We start from the raw sequence: 20593 nt of genomic DNA, 5'->3' as shown, positions 1-20593 counted from the left end.
AAAAAATAAAAATAATAGGCCAGTTGCATTGCAACAGTCATCTTAGTAATGGGGAGGAATACGCCATGAACCCATTCCTGTTGGGAGAGCTAAAATTGAATCAATTCAAACGAAATAATCTGAAAATTCACGCTAAAGTGTGGCACACAAATCACAAGTCACTACAAGAAAATGTGTAATTTGTGGAGGTTATCATCGCCAAAGGCTTTTTGTGGCAGTTTTAAATAATCCCGCAACAACCACCGCAAATTAAGTTTATGATTAATGGGGGTTTTAAAGTCAACTAAGGGCGGCTTATAACCTCCCTTATATAATTTCAATGCTAAAAAATAATAATTTGTGGTGCTTTGTGACTGTGATCTGTGATTTTTGAAAAATAATTAGTCACAGTGTATAACCATTACAATATGAGCTATATGTTAAAAAAAAATAATTAGTTGGGGTCTATAATCTCCACAATATAATCTCTTTCATAATTTTTAATTTGTGGGGGATTAATTACCATCACGAGTTGAATATTGAAATGCGCTTTCTTCTCATTAAATATTGCACGATTAAATAAGATCAAGCTTGTATCGGCATATGCATAAACAAAATAAAATTATATACTAAATAATACTCATTATATAATAGAAATCAAATTTCATTAAACATCCACAATAGCAACATTCACAAATTCAAGTACTACAAATCATACTAAAGCAATATAAACTAAAGTAGCTCCTACACGTTACTACTAAAAATCCATAAAAGTAACATTGGTTCCACATTAAATAAATAACATTCTAAGTATTTGCTTGGTGATTCTGATAACTGCTGCCCCATGATCCTCTTACATCAACCAGTGAGATAAGTTCACTCTCTGCATCATCACTAGGCTTGAAACAATAAAAAGAATATTTAGATGAAAAATCTTACCATTATACCATATTTAAATTTCGAATGCTTCCTTAAAGCTTTCTAGCTATGATCAAGATGAGGACTATCTCCTCGTGACAATTCAGTTATCTGTGGTTGAGGAGAAAATATACTAACAAATTGCTCAGGAACTCTTCCTTCCTTTGATATCATGTAAGCTTTCAGTGCAGTTAAGGTGTCTACTAATTGGGACTTCAAATGAGTGACCTCTTGTTGCAACAAGCCCACTAATCTCTATTTATACCCGGTGGCACATTGCTTAAAAGTTCAATTCTGCTTTTGGCCGGGTTATAAAATTCATCCCACAACCTATGTCTATGTGTAGCCCACTTCTTATTCAAACTAGCACTGCAATATCTGTATGCAATGGCATTAGTAGTCCTAAAAAAGAACAGGGACTTCAAATGAAAAAGAAAAACAAAGTTAGTTTTCTATGCATATATAAAAATCTAGTTACAATAAATAGACATATGTATAATACCTTTAGCATGATTTCAAAGCAGTCTTCCTTGTAAATTTTAGGAATACCTCACGGTTCTGACCACCTATCAAAATTAATTGGGAAGAAATTGCCATCAATAGCCAGTAATCCACAATATCCGGCGAGCAACCCTTGCACTTCCCCATATGCTGCATCGTAGATATCAAAGTCCACAATGATGCGGTCTCCGATAGGTAGGCTGTTGACCCTCATTGACCTTGATCTTAATGTACTTGGTAGTGTTGTTTGAGTCTTTAATAAAAAACAAGTTAGTCAACCAAAAGGAAAAACATCATAAATTTATAAAGTGAAATAAACATACATATAAGGCATATACCTATTGCCTCTACTTTCCAATATTGTGTATATTCACGTCCATGATGGTGTGTGGACATTGCACTCAGATTTGAAGGCTGAATTGGAGCTTGTTCTTGTTGTGGGACTTCATCAGCTACTGAGGAACTTGCAGGAGCATGCGAGGGAGCTTGTAACGATATTGAGGGCTCTATAACAAGTGACGGGACTGGAGTTGTTGATGGTGAAGAACGCCGAGGAGCATCATATGGTCCATGAGCTGATTTTAATGGATTTTTGAAACGTTTAACTTTTGGCATGACTGCATATTCATAAAAATATAAAAAATTGGTGAATCAAATATGATCTAGTGCACACAAACCTTACCCCTACCTATCGAGGTAGAGAGGTTGTAATATAATCTACTATAGCAGGTTAGGATACTATTTTTATCATATTATCAATTAGTGTTTATTGTAAAGCTTTAACTGTAATTAAACCATAAACTTATTACTCAAATAACACTTGTCTAAAGACTCAACTTCAATGGTTGGTATTAGCACCCAGTGCTCATTCCCTTGGAGAAGAGCCATTGATAGGCAAAAGAGCAGTACTATGTAATAAAACTGCTCGTTCAACTCATGCAAAGGAAAAGGCAGGTATGTATTCAAAGAATATTATATACATTGGGGAACACACATAGCATGGAACACTTTTATGGAATAATGGGAAGAATGCTGGATAATGAATATGCACAAGTAATGGCATGCGTGTTGGAGGACCATTTCATGGCACTGGATGGATTGGGAACAAGGAAAGGGCAGGAGGCAAGGCACAATAAGATACTTTTTACTGATAAAGAAAAGTGTTACTGGAGCAATTAAAAAGATCTTGAAAATTACTTAGCAGTAATCTCTAAAACTCCCATTTTCATTCAATAACATAAAAACAGCTTTGAAAATAGAATCTTAAACTGGTAAACTTGAATCCTTTAAGAAAAACATTCATATACAACAAAAACTCAAATGTGAAGCTACAAACATTTGAAACTGAAACTCAAATAACACTCTTTCTTATCAAATTAAAATCCTAAAAAAAATCTGAATAAAACTCGGATGATCCAGAACGAACATTGAAGGACCAATCAGGAACAAAATAAACAAGTAATTATGTAAAACATAAATAAATAAATTCCAAAACATGAATAAAAGAGCGGGAAACCTCACCGGAAGGCCAGATCTAAAGATTGCACCTCTGTGTCTCCCTTTTTTCGCCAACCAGAACAAAAATAAAACACACCTCGCGGCGTTTAAAAGATTCAAATAACTTTTTAACCGTCTGATTCAGACACAACAGAAGATTCAATGGCTAGGAGTTGATTCACTTCACTCCAAAGCCACCAAAACCCTCTGCATAAATGCCTAAATATTTTATAAACCCAAACTGGGAACTTAAAATCTCTTGCCAAATAAAAAATCAAAACGTGAAAATGAAATCAGTTGAAGCTTACCGATTTACCAGATCCGATTTACAAAACTGGATAAATACTAAAAGTAGGGGGAGGGGACTGCTAGAAGGGTGTTAAAGGCGGAGGTTTCTGGAGAAAGGGGTTAAGGGCGTGAAGGGTTGGGGAATATGAGGGAAAGGGGAAAATGTGGGGGGAAATAAAGGCGCCCTTTTTTTATTTTTAGGGCAGCCGAGATTTATTTGAGTCACTTAATGACAACCCCCCAAATTGATACAATTTGAGGAGATAGTAAGAACCTCCTCAATAAAACCTCCGCAAATGGTCCGTTTTCTTGTAGTGAGTTAAGGGTATTTAACATATATAATTTATATACATAACTTTATTTTTTCGAAGAGCGAAGCGATGTCAATTGATTAGTACTTGAACAAAGCTGGCTCCGCCACTGCAGACTAACTAGTTTTCATTTTTGTGCATTAAATAATATAATTATTTGGTAATAATATTTAAAAAGGTTCATGATTGAGTTGGTTAAGGACTCTACATATTACTTAAAAGTTTCGCACTGTCATTTCGAGATAACCAATGTTATTGGAACAATGGAAAAGGCCACCAAGAGAGCCTTCCTCATTCTCTAGCAGAATTGCCCAGCTGCTAAAATTAATGTGTAAAAAAGCATAGGTTGATAAGCACGGATGTTTGTGATATTTCTAACTCAGATTCTCTTTGATACTGTCAAATGGCGATTACTGAATACATTTTTTTTAACCTAAAATTTGTCAAATAGGCTAAGCAATTGAATTTATAAGATTTAGCCACATACAATTCTGATTAAACCAAAGTTATTGACCCTTTGTTAATAAAGAATAATGTAATGATAGTAACTGATGTAAACTAAGGATCCACCAAACTATACAGAGAATCTGGTTCTCTATCAGTTCCCACAGTACACAGCAGTAAGTAAAGAACACAACAATATATATATGGAAAATTCCCAACTCACGGAATTAAAAATCACGACCTACACTGGTAGGATTTCAACTGCACTAACTGAGCAAACTTTAGATTATAACCTATTGCAATCTAGGAATTAACCTCTTAATTCATCACCTACTCACAATAACTATATTGTAAGCCTCTTTGTAATAACTCTATTACAAAGCTAACCACTTGACAAACTCTAGTCAAAACAACCACAAAGATAATGGTTTAAAAGGTGTCCTATGAATGCTTCTGAAAAGTTGTATAAGAATTACAATTTAATAATCACTAAGACAAAGACACAATAATACTAAAAGACACACGACATAATCAATGTTGGGATCTGGTCCTTTGTTCTATTGCTGCTTTGTTCTTTAATGCCTCAGAGAGAATGAGGGCGGCTGCACACTTGAGAGAATTGAATGTTTATATTTTGCAAGTGTGTATTGAAATCTCTTGCCTCATGTTGATAATATATGTGTGAGGTCATCAAAGATGATGGAAGGGAGTGTCCGGGACACTGCATGCTTGATCAGTATTGTTGTACTGTTGCATGTACAATGCAACAACATTAATAGCTGTTAGAATTGACTTGTACTGTGACCGGAGGAACTGATCCCTATCGGTTCCCTCATCTGATTTTATTGAGAATTAAACCAGACATTTGACTCGTTTCTCTGAACGTTGAGGAACCAATTGTATCAGGTTCCCTATCTGCTTCTCTAATAAAGTTTATCAAATTATCAAAAACTAAAGCACATAACTTATCAATTTTCCCATTTTTTATGATGCAATACTTGGAATTGATATTCTCATACGAGAACAAGATTTCATACTATTCCCCTTACGAATCAATCGTATTACCTGAGAAACTGTTTCCTCCCTTTCAAATTTCTTCCCCTTTTTGGCATCATCAAAAGAATTAGATAAGTAAATGCAATAAGAAGTCCAGCAAAGTTAACTCATGTCACTTGTGTGCATACAACATGGCTAAAAATAGAACGCAAAAGTATAACATGCATTAAATAGACGACGATGCTCATTAATTAGGGAAAGAAGAGAACATTGTAGCAGTACCATAATTACACACATATACAATCGAAACAAAAACTAGAGTGCCACAGTTAATGAGCAAGGACAACAAAAAGACAAGACAAACTTAAGAAAAAACTGACAGAGGAGTAGGACAGGGAACAAAAGGACTAGGGAGCAAGGGCCTTGAGGAGGTTATCCATGCGAGCATTAGCTGCTCTTTGATCGTTGATCAGCAGCTCCTCCAGGTTCTCCACTTGGTTTCTCAACTCTGTATTTTCAGCTTTCACGGGGGAAATCTCTTCTCCCTGAGCATTGTTGGAACCGAGTTCCTTGCTGGCCTGATTGAGCTTAGACTCAAGAATAGCATTTTGTGCCTTCAACCGCCTGACTTCCTCATTTGGAGAATTTTAAGAATCGATAAGCTGAGAGATTGTGGAATTGCTTCCTATACCTCTCTTTTTGTCCATACATTCACATTTTTCCATGGTGATCATGGTGAACATTTGTTTGCGGGTTCCCACTGATGCTCTTACCTAAGGGAACTCAAATCTTTCAAAAACTTTAGTGAGGAGGAACCCATAGGGCAATCCATGTTTGCCATCCTTGAAATCTACCACTTTCTTCATATGCTCAATCATAATTCCAAGCAGATTGATGGAAAAAACCAGGTCTACTATAGAGGCCATGGATCTCCTCTCAGCCCTAGGTAGCAGGACCTTGTTCACCAACTCAAATAACAGTTGATATTCTGGTAGAAGTGCCTTCTTGTGCACTCATTCTCCCATTTGAACAGCTTCAGGCTTGATGATTATCTTCTTAAACTTTGGGGAATAGGTTCCCTCTACAGTTGACATCGCTTCTGTAAGCATCCAAAGAATCTCACCAAGAAGAACCTCATCTATCACAAAATCCTTCCCATTGATCTTCAAGCAAATTGTGGCACCCTCCACTATAAACATGTCAGCATAGAAACTGTAGACCTCCTCTTCATACACTTTTGGATTTTTGATGTCAAAAAGATGAGTCCACTTCTGGAATTCATAATCTCCACCATCTGCCACATCCATGAGCGATCAAGTATCTCAGAATCAAACAATCTCCCCCACAAAACTTTATGTTTCTTTAACTTTGCTCTCCTCAAGCTCATATAGTTCAACTTTTGTGCTCTTTGAGGAACCAGGTTCCTCACTGCTATTTGGCCTCTTTTTGAGAGGTTTCTTCTTCTCTACAGTTTTCTCCTTCTCAACTTCTCCTTCTTTACCAACTTCATCATCCTTTTCAGATGGAGCCTTCTTTTGTTTCACAAAAACTACTTTCTTTGACATTTTCCTTACAAGAGTAGCAGTTTCCTGTGTTGTTTCCTCATCATCAATCTCTACAATATCCGCCGGAGGCTCATCCTCCTCATCAATAAGCCTACTTTTAACAAGCCTTCTTCTTCTCCTTATTCTCTTTCAACGCACTGTCAAGTGCAACCTTTTTCTGCTGCCTAGTGGTGGGTTGTTTAAGAACATACACTTTTGTGGCCATCCCACCACTCCTAACAACAATAAACTGGACTACAGACAAATTATCTAGGTCTTCCTCACTATCACTAGATTCTTCCTTAGACACAGACTTCATCTCAGGGTACACAACTTCCAAAGTGAGTGTAACAGGGTGCGCGATGGAGGTAGTGTCAGCACTATCTAGGGGATGTTTAGAAAAGCTAGGAGTTTCATCCCAAGTAGGAGTAGAGAACTCATCTTGAGCAGAGACATGTCCCTCTGTAGGCTCCCCTATAGTACTGACCGGTGCTTGGTCACTTTGAGGCACCTGGTCCTAAGTTTTTTGTTCTTCCCTTTGAGTCCCAACACCTACACCACCAGCCAAAGAATCTCCAACTAAACTTTCCACAACAACAACATGCTCTCTTAAAGGGGAGGTAGAGTATGTTTTAATAGCATCACCCCATCTGTTTCACCCTCATCACCCAACAATGCAGTACCAATAGAAGATGATGGAACATTACCCGATGTTGACGAGATATTCAGATTAATCTCCTGAGCACTTGGAGTATCAAATATACAACATGTAGGCACACCATCAACTATATATATAACCAACATTTTATCCACCATCCCTTCCTCAACACGCTGACTTGACACTTCTACTCCTTCATCACCTTCCACTATTTCTCAGGTGGTTTGAAGAAAGCGAGAAGTAGAAGAAGGCCCTTCTGATTTGACTTTTTTTTGTTGTAGCAGAAGGATAGGGAGAAGCCACAAATTCTTTGGATTTTTGATCTTACGGTTGCAATGGGAACCAGAACCAGATGGTGTAGAGGAGGGAACTATAGATGTGGGTTGGTTTGAAATTGGGGCTTCACTGGGTGACAGTTAGGGCTCTGATCTAGACGGCTGTGACTTAGAAGACGGAGACACAATAGAGATTTCTTCATTGACTTTGGGAGACTTAAATTATGGAGAAGTCATGTTTAACTTAGAGAGTAAGAAGACACACAGAAGAGGGAGTGAGGAGAAAGACTTACTTTTGGGGTATTTAGAGGGAAATAAGGGACCAGTTACAATTAGGTGTGAGAAAAATGGATGGATAGTCGAGTCGGTTCGTAACCGGTGAGTCATTTAGTTTTAAGAGGTATGGGAAGAAGCGGAGGTAATTAATGACGTGGTACCCTAGCAATTCAAAATGCATATGAGTGTAATAGGAACTACTAACATGAGTCATGGGAACCAGGTTTCTTGACAAATTTTGAAAATATGAGCATCATCCTTCCAAATAATTACAATGCCATTATCCACTTGTTTGTCCTGTAGCTACCATGCGTGTTTACGTGCAAAGGTATAAAATTGAGTTAGAAGTTGCCAGAAAATACTTTTTTAGCAATTTACCTTACCATTCTTTCATAGCCAATCATCGAGGGACCATGTTCTCATTTCAGCTTAATCAACCCCAACTCCATACGATTTTATTCAAAATTCCCTCTGCTCAGTACTTTGGTGAAGATATCTACTACCCTGTCCTCTATTTTGCAAAACTCCAGATAGATGAGTCCGTTTTCTACATTGTCCCTCAAGAAATAATGTTGCACATCAATGTGCTTTGTCCTCTTATGCTGAACCGGGTTCTTTTCCATATTAAGAGCACTTGTGTTATCACACAATAGTGGCACACAATTAGAAAATACACCAACGTCTTCTAGTTGTTGCTCGATCCACAATAATTGGGCACAACGTGAGGCAACTTTCACATATTTAGCTTCTGCAGTAGAGAGGGCCACAGAGTTTTGTTTCTTTGTACCCCATGAGATCAAGCATGACCCTAGAAAATGTACCATTCCAGATGTACTCTTTATATCTACCAGATATCCAGCATAATCAGCATCAACATACCCAATTAAGTCAAAATTATCTCCTGAGGAGTAGTAGAGGACCAAGTCCTGTGTTCCCTTGAGATACTTCAGGATTCTCTTGGCAGCCTTTAAATGAGATTCTTTTGGACTTCATTGAAATCTATCACACAACCTAACACTAAACACAATGTCAGGTCTGCTGGCCGTCAGGTACAGAAGTGATCCAATGATACCCCTATACATAGTTTCATTCATAGAGGGACCAGGTTCGTCCATGTCTAGACGAGTAACAGTAGCAATTGGAGTATTAATGGTGTTTGAGCTTTCCATTTCAAATCTTTTCAGCAGCTCCTTGATGTACTTTTGTTGACTTATTATTGTTTCCTTTGAGGTTTGCTTTACTTGTAACCCAAGAAAAAGGTTTAGTTCCCCCATCATTCTCATCTCAAATTCAGTTCCCGTGACCTTTGCAAACTCCTCACGAAGGGAATTATTTGTTGCACCAAAAATGATGTCATCAACATAGACTTGCACAATCAGTAAGTTCCTCCCTCATTTCTTTAGAAACAGAGTTGTCAATTTTACCTCTCGTGAATTCATTCTCAAGAAGGAACTTGGATAATCTCTCATACCATGCACGATGGGCCTGCTCTAAACCATATAGAGCTTGTCTAGTTTGAATACATGTTCAGGATATTCATGACACTCAAGACCAGGTGGTTGCTTGACAAATACTTTTTCCTTTAAATGCCCATTAAGAAATGCACTTTTAACATCCATTTGGAATAATTTGAATTCCATATGGGTTGCAAATGAAATGAGAATTTTGATGGCCTCCATTCTGGCAACATGAGCAAAGGTTTCATCGTAATCAATTCCTTCTTCTTGATTGTACCCTTGGTCCACTAGTCGAGCTTTTTTTCTTGTTGTATTGCCAAACTTATGAAGTTTGTTTCTAAATACCCACCTGGTTCCAATTACTGTTCTATCTGAAGGTCGGGGAACCAGGGGCCATACTTTGTTTCTTTCAATTTGATGAAGCTCTTCTTGCATGGAAGTTGTCACGACCCAAAATCCCGCCACAGGCGTCATGATGGCACTTAGTCTCTAAGACTAGGTAAACCGATTCTAATAACATTTCAAGCCATTTGTTTTTATATATAAACCAACATCAAAAATAATTTCAAATATAACAACCTCCCAAGACTGATAATACTGAGTCACGAACTCTAACTGAATACATGAAATGATCTCAAGGATCGAATACTCAATACTGTTTGATTAATAATTAAAAGTATAATAAAATGGAAAGACTCCAAGGGATTGCGATGACCTAGCAACTCTACCTTGAATCCTCGCGATCACACTTCAACTATGTCCCAGTCCGATATCTCCAACACCTAGCTCTGCACAAAAATATGCTGAAGTGTAGTATGAGTACACCACGGTCGGTACCCAGTAAGTATCAAGACGTTACTCAGTGGAGTAGTGACGAGGTACAGTCGAGACACTCACTAGTCTAATAACCTGTGCAATATAGTATGCAAAAATAATATGAAACAAATAACAATGATGGCAACAATAATCAACCAATGATATACACAGCAAGGTGACAAGAACACCATAAATATTGCGCAACGAATAATGAATACAAGTACAACCAATTAATCAAGTCCTTCCAACATAAATCTTTCGCCTATATGTTTTTCAAATAGAAATCTTCAGGATATACTACTTTCAAATAAATCTCTTTCAAATATATTTCCTTCAAATAAATATCTTTCAAATAAAATTCTTTCAAATAAATCTCTTTCGAATAAAAGTCACCCTGTGACATAGCATTTCAAAATCATAAAAATACGGGTCTCAGCCCACTTTCATATTTCCACGGCATCTCGTGCCAACTTCTCTATCACAACCGCACAAACAACTCACGTGCCAAATATCATCATCATCTAACCATGGCACCTCGTGTCCACATTTCATATCACAACTGCACGGACAATTCACGTGTCAATATCATCATTATTTACTCACGACACCTCGTGCCCATATTTTATTTCATAATCCGTGTGGAAATAACCACAGGCTCCCAATTTCAACATAGATCAGACTATTATCAATTTACCAACAACAAGACAAACTACACAAAGTATAAAACTAAACACAAGGAAAATCACAATATCACATGAAAATTACCAACGCAATAATCTCACATTATCACATATCATCCCTGACAATAGACACCCTTATCTCTCCTATAGCCACCTTTATCACTCCTATAATAGCCTCACTTATCCATCCGCCCTGACAATATCAATAGCCACCCATATCGCTCTTATAGTCACCCTTATCTCTCCTATAACCACCCTTATCATTCATATAATAGCCTTCCTTATCCCTCCGCCCTGACAATATCAATAGCCACCCTTATCGCTCATATAACCACCCTTATCTCTCCTATAGCCACCCTTATCGCTCCGCCCAAACAAGATTCAAAACACATAACAATAGTGAAATGCCACCCTTATACCCACATTATATCAACAACGAAATTCCACCCTTATATCCTCAAAATAATAACTCAAAAAATACAGCAATTTACACTGAATATTATCACGACAACATAACAAAATCAATTCATATCACAATTTGCCCAATGGCCACAACCAATTCTAATGATATAACAAAATTAATTTATTTCACAACAAATAGCCCAAGGCTCCACACAATGTGTATAAAACCTCAAAACAACAACAGAGATGGAAAAAACTCAGTATAGGGCAACACCTTCATTAATACAAATTCTTGATAATTATATAGCGCCTCGGTTTAAACTTATTTCATTAATTATTTGCAGATGGAAAATCCATAATATAATTATTTTCAGAAAATATCAAATCACCAAACTCACAGAATTCACATAAATATACAAGCAATAACCACATCAAATTGTCATATAAAAACAAATTCAACAAATGCGAATTGAAGCATGGCAAATAGATGATTTAATAAATGCCAATAATAATCCAATTTACTACAAAATATGCCTAAGACTTTAACCCAATCAATTTTGCACATATAAGCCCAAGTACGTACTCGTCACCTTGCGTACACGGATTTTCACATTTCACAAATGGCATATAAGACTCGATGCCTAAGGGGTAATTCCCCCACTCAAGGTTAGGCAAGATACTCACCTTTTGAAGTTAGGCCGATATTCCAAAATAGCCTTCTTGCTTGAATTGACCTTCAGGCAACTCAAATCTATCCAAATTAATTGTATAACTTCATTAAAATTCATCAAAAACAATTCTGGATAATAAAAAACCAATTTAAAATTTTATTCTAAAAAGTCAGCACGGGGCCCGCCCCTCGAAACCCGACAAAACTTTTACGAAATGCGAACACCCATTCTGATACGAGTTCAACCATACCAAAATTATCGAATTCCGCTAACGGATCACCCTTCAAATCTTAAATTAAAGTCTAGAGAATTTCTACCATTTTCACTCCAATTCACTAATTTAGTTATAAAAACAACAATAGATTTATATAATTTAACCAAAATCAAGTTAGGAATTCTTATCCCAATGTTTTCCTTAAAAACCTCTCAAAAAACCGTCTCACCCGAGCTTCCTTGGTCCAAAAATGGAAGAATGAGACGAATTTGGACTTTATTCTGCTTCCCAAGGGTTTGTTCTTCGAGTTCGCGACACTCCCCTCGCGTTCGTGATGAACAAATTCTCCAACAGCTATTTTCAAACTCTTCTTAGACAGTCTCTAGTATAATGGTCATACCATTTTGTACAAAACTCCAAATGATAAATGATTTAACTTTTTGAATACTAGACTCCAAGGACTATAACTTTCATTTGTTTCTCATCTCCCAATTCCTTATAGTTTGCGATATATAAGCTTCCAAAGTCAGCCATGTGCAATAGAGATTTCCAAACTCTTCCCAGACAGACTGTAGTGTATCCACCATAACCTTTTGTACACAACTATTAGCAGAACACCATAATAATGACATAGAAGAATGAGCGAAAATACAACCTAAGTCTAATAATCACAGATAAAGAAAGGACAAGTAACAACTCAACAATACGACAGCTTTCACACTGGGTTTTAGTCAATAAACTCCACGAGGTACCGAACCTTATACTATTCACAACTCACGGGTTCCAATACCTGAACCCTAGCACTTGGCATCCTGTTCCCTCATTACACTTCATAACCGCACTGACGACCCACGTGCCAAATAGAGCCATTCTCATATAGAAGGCAAGTAAACAAGGGTGTTCATCTATACTCAATAATATCAAGAAAACTGCTTAACCGATAAGAGTGCTCAACTACGTATATGCATGTGCAAGTGTCCTAACATAGTTCATGCCAGCTAGAAAGTACAGGAAAAGAAATGGACAACACATAGAATATTTTCACACAACTTTCCACAAGATAAAGCTCACACAGGTAAGTGTACCACTACACAAACATCAACAACAAGATTGCCCCCAGGCCATCACAAGTCATCACAAATCAATCCCTGACACTGCCCACCCTGTCTCACCACGTGTGCAATAGTAAAATAAATGCCCGCCTTGTCTCGCCACACATGCATAATAATGTTCCCACCTTTTTTCGCCACATGCACAACCCACACACATATATATATATATCCCGCCTTGTCACGCCGCATGTGCAAATATTAATAGTAATAATAACACGGCAGAAACCTCGTTCAACCCCATAATAATAACCGCATGGCTGAAACCTCGTGCATCATAACAACAACAACAACCACACGACAGAAACCTCGTGCATCACAACAACAACTACAACAACAATAATGACAATAATACAAGGGTACGACAAATAATTTACAAGGATTAGCCACAATCGGGTAATGCTAGTCATAATAAGAACATCTCAACAAGAAAGGGAATACTATGTAAAAATGATCCACAATATACAGTTCGACAACGAGGAAGCTAACACAAGTCGAATAATTCCAAATAACGGCAAGTCAACAAAAATATATGATATCTAACTTCTTTTAAGGTTGGGCAATTAGGAAAAAGATACAACTATTTTAGCTAAGAAGAAGCATCGGAAAGGTAACCATAACCTCAATTAAGGCTGAACAATTACAGAAGAGATAGTAATAATTTCAATTAAAGATAAGCAGTTAGGGAAAGTATAACATGGCAATAGAAAGGTAACAATTTCAGTTAAGGCACATATGAATCAAATAAGCAATAAGAGTGAATCATGAAGCAATTAATTCTAATGAAGCAGGTAGAGGTGAAACTAGTAATTAAGAAGCGTAATCATAACAAGAACAACTATATATTCAGTGAATACAAGGACCTAAGAACCCTAAAAGGCCAATTTTTTACAAATAAGTCCGAGCACGTACTCGTCACCTTGCGTACATAGACTACAATTAGCATAGAAGACTCAAATCCTAAGGGGTAGTTCCCCCACACAAGGTTAGGCAAGATATTTACCTCAAAAAAGATAGACCAATACTCAATAATGAACTTCTCGGTGAAATGGCCTCCATACGGCTCAAATCTAATCAAAATAACTACAAAGCACAAATAAAACTCATAAGAAACTATTCCGGATCCTAAAGCTTTAATCTTTAACAAAATCTAAAAATCGACCCAAAAGTCGACTCCCGAGCCCGCATCTCGGAACCCGACAAATTTCATAAAAACTCGAACACTCATCCCGATACGAGTTCAACCATACTAAATTTATCAAATTCCGATACCATTTCGTCCCTCAAATCATGATTTTTCATTTTAAAAATTTTCTTCAAAAACCTCCATTTTCCTCAACTCAAAACACTAATTAAATGATAGAAAAATATAAAATCATGGAATATACTAAATTCTAGGTGAAGAACACTTACCCAATCGATTTACTTGAAAACCCACAAAGAATCGCTCAAAACCGAGCTCTAAAACTACAAAAATGGTGAAAATGGTAAACCCTCAGAATAGAGTACTATTTATTCTGCCCAGGTCTTAAAGAATCGCGAACGCGGAAGGTTGATCGCGTTCGCAAAGAAGAAAAGTGAAGGCTTCCAAAAGGCCCTTCGCGAACGCGAGCAAAGGGATGCAAACATGAAGCACAAGGGACAGGAACCTACGCGAATGCGAAGAGGACACGCAAACGCGAAGGGTGAATAATAACCAGCGCTCAGGGCCTGGTTTCTACTATGCGAACGTGAAGAAGGAGAAAGGCAGACCTTCGCAAACGTGAAGAGGAAATATTTCATCCTCCGAAATAACAGTACGCGAACGCGAGAACACGGATGTGAACACGATGAAGGAAACCAGATGACAGAAAACAATAGTTCAAAATAGGAGGAAATGACCCGTGGCCCATCAGAAACACACCCGAGGCCCCCGGGACATCGTCTAAACACCCAAACAAGTTCTATATCGTAAAACAGACTCCCTCGGGGCCTCAAATTACATCCAAATCTTCCAACTGCTAAAACGCGTGTCGAAACCTATCAAATCCACCCAGAATGACGTCAAATTTTGCAGGCAAGTCCCAAATAACATAACAGAGTTGTTCCAACTCTCGGAATCGCATTCTGACTGCGATATCAAAAAGTTCACTTCCGGTCAAAATCTCCTAAAATTCAACTTTCGCCATTTCAAGCCTAAATCAGCTAAAGACCTCAAATTCACCGTTCGGACACGTTCCTAAGTCCAAAATCACCCAACGGAGCTAACAGAACCGCCGAAAATCCATTCCGGAGACATCTTCACACATTTCCAACTGCGGTCAAAATCCTAAGGCTTAATCTTCCGTTTTAGGGATTGAGTGCCCCAAATCACTCTGAATCATCCGGTAACTGAATTCAACCATGCAAGTAAGTCAATACATATAATACGAAGCTGCTCAGGGCCTTACGCCACTAAATGAGATTTAAATTCTCAAAACGACCGGGAGGTTCGATATCTCCTTCCCCTCTTAAATAAACGTTCGTCCTTGAACGTGCCAAGAATCGCCTCGAAATCTTCAAATCACTGAAAGCGCATATCCAACATACACCCGCAGGTTACCACATGTCACCCCAATCCACATAAACCTGACAACACAATCTCAACTATAATTCACCCTTTCTACCAACACCGATAAGCCTTAGAGTCAAAATTCTCACCGTTCATTCATCTCTAAAAGACCTGATTCTAAATCCATACCCGGTATCAGTCTCAACCAGCTGTAACAACTCATGCCTACACCCACAAGGTACGTCCACCTAACATGACACACCACACATAGGCCCATAATAATATTTCTGATCACAATAGCTACCCGTAATCAAAACCAGCACCGGCAATTAGCCTCAAATCCGTTAGAGACTCATTTCAAACCTCTACAATGCTGACAACAAGAAGCACGAAGAGCTCATAACTATACCGCCGGATGAACAAGTCACATCTAACGCCACCGGGCACACACCCCATAAGCTAAACTCAAATAAGCACAAGACAAAAATGACTGATTATGCAAAGAGAAACACATAAGAGAAATATCAAACAAGATCGACAGGCAAAACTCTCTATCAGTACCATCCTACGAATCAATTTAAAAGGTAAAATCAAAGTATATGAACAAATTACAAGGATCTCATCCTGATATAACCTCCACCGCGGCACGCAGCCCGGCTCAAACATATTAAATCACATAGAATCGCGAGGGTCTCACCCTCAACTCTGAATTACAAGCCGAATACACATTATACCAATTGAAATCTTCCACTAACTCAATTCTTCCAATAAAATCACAATACTTACTGAACTCTCACCCTGGTAGAGTATCAAATCACAAATCATAAATAAATTACTTAGGAATCACATCAAACCTGCCATAATAGACAACATGAATTCACTTTTAGTCTCGTAACTTTCAATAATGAATTAAAACAATGATAGACACGACTATCACTCATAGAATCTCCCAACAACGTCAAACACATAAACATAATACTAGGTCATAAACTCACCCATAGGTGGGACAACAAATATGGGACTCACCCCGATAAGCAGAACTGAAACAAAATACGAATGGTGCGCCTCTGTAACAAATCAAAAGCATACCTGTATGGCATCATCTGGCGCAACGACCTCAAGCCTACTATATGAAACACATCAACGGGTCGGGCCTTCCCCTCTTAGGCACCCTCTACTCGCCTGAATACTCCGCTGTGACACACTTGTCCAGAGTGTAGGACAATCTCTCACCCTGTGGCTGGTATCTCTACACTCGAAGCAACCTCTCTGCTGGCATGGCTGTGGGAACTGTGCAGTACGGGTACTTTGAGACCCCTGAGCACCTGAAACACTGTGCGAAGCCTGAATTGCAAACCGAACTGGCTGACCCACAAAACCTCTACCATATCGTACCCTGCCTCCAAAATAAGGACCAATAGATCTATCCGGTCTATGAGGCCTCCTCGCCTCCCTGTCCTCTCTCTCCTGACCTCGCCTGTCCTCTCTCTCATGGCCCCGCCTGTCTCCTCTCTCCTAATCTCACATGCTCTCTAATAGGCGAGCGATCTCTACTACCCACTGAAACGAAACCTCTGACTCTAACTCCCGAGCCATGCTGAACCGAATATCATGCCTGATCCCCTTAATGAATCTACGGACACGCTCTCTAACTATAGCGACCAAAGCAGGTGCATGTCTGGCCAAATCACTGAATTTAACGGCATACTCTAACACTGACATAGTGCCTTGGCGTAGCTGCTCAAACTCCGCGCGCCATGCATCTCGAAGGGACTGAGGTACAAACTCTCTGAGAAATATATTTGAAAACTTAACCTATGTAAGTGAAGCTGACTCGGCCGGGCTACCCAACTCATACGCCCGCCACCACAATTAAGCCGCTCCCTTGAGCTGGAACATAGTAAAAGCAACCCCGCTCGTCTCCACAATACCCATAGTACAGAGAATGCGGTGACACTCCTCCAGAAAACCCTGGGCATCATCTGTCGCCAATCCACTGAAGGTAGGAGGGTGGTACCTTTTGTAATTCTCAAGTCTAAGATGTTCTTTCTCAGATGCTGCTACCCTAACCACGGGCTGAACTGGGACTACAGGCTGAGTCGCCATGACACCTGGAACCTGACCAACATGAACTCGCTTCTCTGGAGCATGGGCGACAGGAGTATGATCTCCTCCCCGGGTCTGTGAAATAGATGGTACAACCGAAATCAACCCTGCCCGAGCCAATGTACCAAACATGCTCAGGAACTGTTCTAAGGTCTCATGAAGTCCGGGGGTAACATCAGGCGCCTAGAGTACCTGCCCCCCCAACTGGAACTACTGGAGGCTCCTCAACTGCTGCTCTGGTAGGTACCCTAGTTGCAACACGTGCTCTGGGGGTAACATCATCAGCAACTGTAGCTCGTGTCCTCACCATCTATGAGAGAATCGAATGATAAAAGTTCAAACTTTGAGACCAATGAACTCGCACGATAGGAATGAAGGAAGTGAAATTGTCCTAATAGTTCTGTAGCCTCTTGAAGATAAGTACAGACATCTCCGTACCGATCCTCAAGACTCTACTAAACTAGCTTATGACTCGTAGTACCTATGAACCTAGAGCTTTGATACCAACTTGTCACGACCAAAGTTTTCCTCCGTTGGGTATCGTGATGGCACCTAATATTAGGGACTAGATAAGCCTAATATTTACTAAATAAGAACAATAATTAAATAACATCTAATAATTTTTGAAATGGAAATCACTATAAAATTTACAATTTCCAAAACCGGTAGTACAAGTCATAAGCTCTATAAAGTTTGTTACAATTTTCTAAATACAACTGTTTGAAATAAAGTAAACAGTGTGAATACAAATCAGAAGGTGATTCCGACGCCTGCGAACGGAGCAGCAGGTTTACCTTGAGTCTCCACAGCAACAATCCACACAACTAGCTAATGATCAACTGACTTCGAAATGCTTGGATCTGCACAAAACAATATGCAGAAGTGTAGTATGAGTACACCACAGTGGTACCAAGTAAATATCAAGACTAACCTCAGTAGAATAGTAACGAGGAACAACCAAGACACCTAATGGACTAAATAACCTGAACAAGTGTAGGTATAGGAGTAACAGAGTATGATATCTACATAAAGACTACGTGAAGCAGAAAATAATACGGTAATTGCAATAAGGAAGGAAAAATAACAACTATCAGCAGAACACCATAATAATGATATAGAAGAATGAACGGAAACACAACCTAAGTCCGATAATCATAGATAATAAAAGGACAAGTAACAACTCAATAATACGACAACTTTCACACCGGGTTTTAGTCAATAAACTCCACGAGGTATCGAACCTCATACTATTCACAACTCATGGGTTCCAATACCTGAACCCTAACACTTGGCATCCTGTGCCCTTATTACACTTCATAACCGCACTAACGACTTATGTGCCAAATAGAGCCATTCTCACATAGAAGGCAAGTAAACAAGGGTGTTCATCTATACTCAACAATATCAAGAAAACTGCTTAACTACGTGTATGCTTGTGCAGGTGTCCTAACATAGTTCATGCCAGCTAGTAAGTACAGGAAAAGAAATGGACAGAAACCTCATGCAACCCCATAAAAACAACTGCACGGCAGAAACCTCATGCATCACAATAACAACAATCGCACGACAGAAACCTCGTGCATCACAACAACAACTACAATAACAATAATGACAATAATACAAGGGTACGACAAATAAGTCAACCTAGAGATTCCGGAACTTAAAGAAATAGAGGAACTAATTCACAAGGAGTAGCCAGAATCGGGTAATGCTAGTCATAATAAGAACATCTCAACAAGAAAGGGAATACTATGTAACAATGGTCCACAATATACAGTTCGACAACGAGGAAGCTAACACAAGTCGAATAATTCCAAATAAGGACAAGTCAACCAAAATATTAGATATCTAACATCTTTTAAGGTTGGGCAATTAGGAAAGAGATACAACAATTTCAGCTAAGAAGAAGCAACCGAAAGGTAAACATAACCTCAATTAAGGCTGAACAATTACAGAAGAGACAATAATAATTTTAATTAAAGTTAAGTAATTAGGGGAAGGATAACATGGAAATAGAAAGGTAACAATTTCAGTTAAGGCACATATGAATCAAATAAGCAATAAGAGTGCATCATGAAGCAATTAATTCTAATTAGGCAAGTAGAAGTGAAACTAGTAATTAAGAAGCGTAATCATAACTAGAACAAATGCATATTCAATGAATACAAGGGCCTACGAACCCTAAAAGACTAATTTTCCACAAATAAGTCCGAGCACGTACTCGTCACCTCGCGTACACGGACTGCAATTAGCATAGAAGACTCAAATTCTAAGGGGTAGTTCCTCCACTCAAATCATAAAGCTTCAATCTTTATCAAAATCTAAAAATCGGCCCAAAAATCGACTCCCGGGCCGCACCTCGGAACCCGACAAATTTCACAAAAACTCGAACACCCACCCCGATACAAGTTCAATTCTACAAAATTTATCAAATTCCGATACCATTTCGTCCCTCAAATCATGATTTTTTATTTTGAATGTTTTCTTCAAAACCCTCCATTTTCCTTAACTCAACACACAAATTAAATGATAAAACTAAAGATAAAATTATGGAATATACTAAATTCTAGGTGAAGAACACTTACCAAATTGATTTGCTTAAAAAATCCACAACAAATCGCTCAAAACCGAGCTCTAGAACTCCAAAAATGGTGAAAATGGGAAACCCTCGGAATAGAGTGCTATTTATTCTGCCCAGGTCTTAAAGCATCGCGAACGCGGAAGGGTGATCGCGTTCGCGAAGAAGAAAAGTGAAGGCTGCCAGAAGACCCTTCGCGAACGCGAGCAAAACAACGCGAACACGAAGCACAAGGGACAGGAACCTACGCGAACGCGAAGAGAACATGCGAACCTGAAGGGTGGAGGATCACCAGCGCTCAGGGCCTGGTTTCTACTACGCGAACGCGGAAGGAAAGATGCGA

General features: G+C 38.7%; 1 protein-coding gene and 1 long non-coding RNA gene across 3 annotated transcripts; both read right to left on the bottom strand.

Moving 5' to 3' along the window:
* Positions 1 to 747: 747 nt before the first annotated feature.
* LOC104111512 (uncharacterized) lies at positions 748 to 3480 on the bottom strand. 2 transcript variants are annotated; one of them, XR_011410236.1, is made up of 4 exons: positions 2920 to 3480; positions 1737 to 2015; positions 1400 to 1651; positions 748 to 1316 (listed from the first exon to the last, which is right to left on the bottom strand). It is a non-coding gene; the product is annotated as an uncharacterized lncRNA (long non-coding RNA). The 2 variants fall into 2 exon arrangements; XR_689727.4 differs by having other exon boundaries at positions 748 to 1651; positions 2920 to 3478.
* Positions 3481 to 9177: 5697 nt separating this feature from the next.
* Positions 9178 to 9618, bottom strand: LOC138897162 (uncharacterized mitochondrial protein AtMg00820-like). The gene has a single exon (XM_070183120.1). The coding sequence runs from the start codon at positions 9616 to 9618 to the stop codon at positions 9178 to 9180; it is 441 nt and encodes a 146-aa protein (XP_070039221.1).
* Between the last annotated feature and the right edge of the window lie 10975 nt (positions 9619 to 20593).

This window comes from Nicotiana tomentosiformis, chromosome 8 (assembly GCF_000390325.3).
Source record: "Nicotiana tomentosiformis chromosome 8, ASM39032v3, whole genome shotgun sequence".
In the NCBI taxonomy this organism is placed as follows: Eukaryota; Viridiplantae; Streptophyta; class Magnoliopsida; order Solanales; family Solanaceae; genus Nicotiana; species Nicotiana tomentosiformis.
Note: the sequence above shows the minus strand (reverse complement) of the source record. Positions and strands in the feature narration are given on the sequence as shown.

Coding starts and splice junctions, on each gene's coding strand:
- LOC138897162 (XM_070183120.1), bottom strand. CDS start 9,618: ATGACGCCTGTGGCGGGATTTTGGGTCGTGACAACTTCCATGCAAGAA.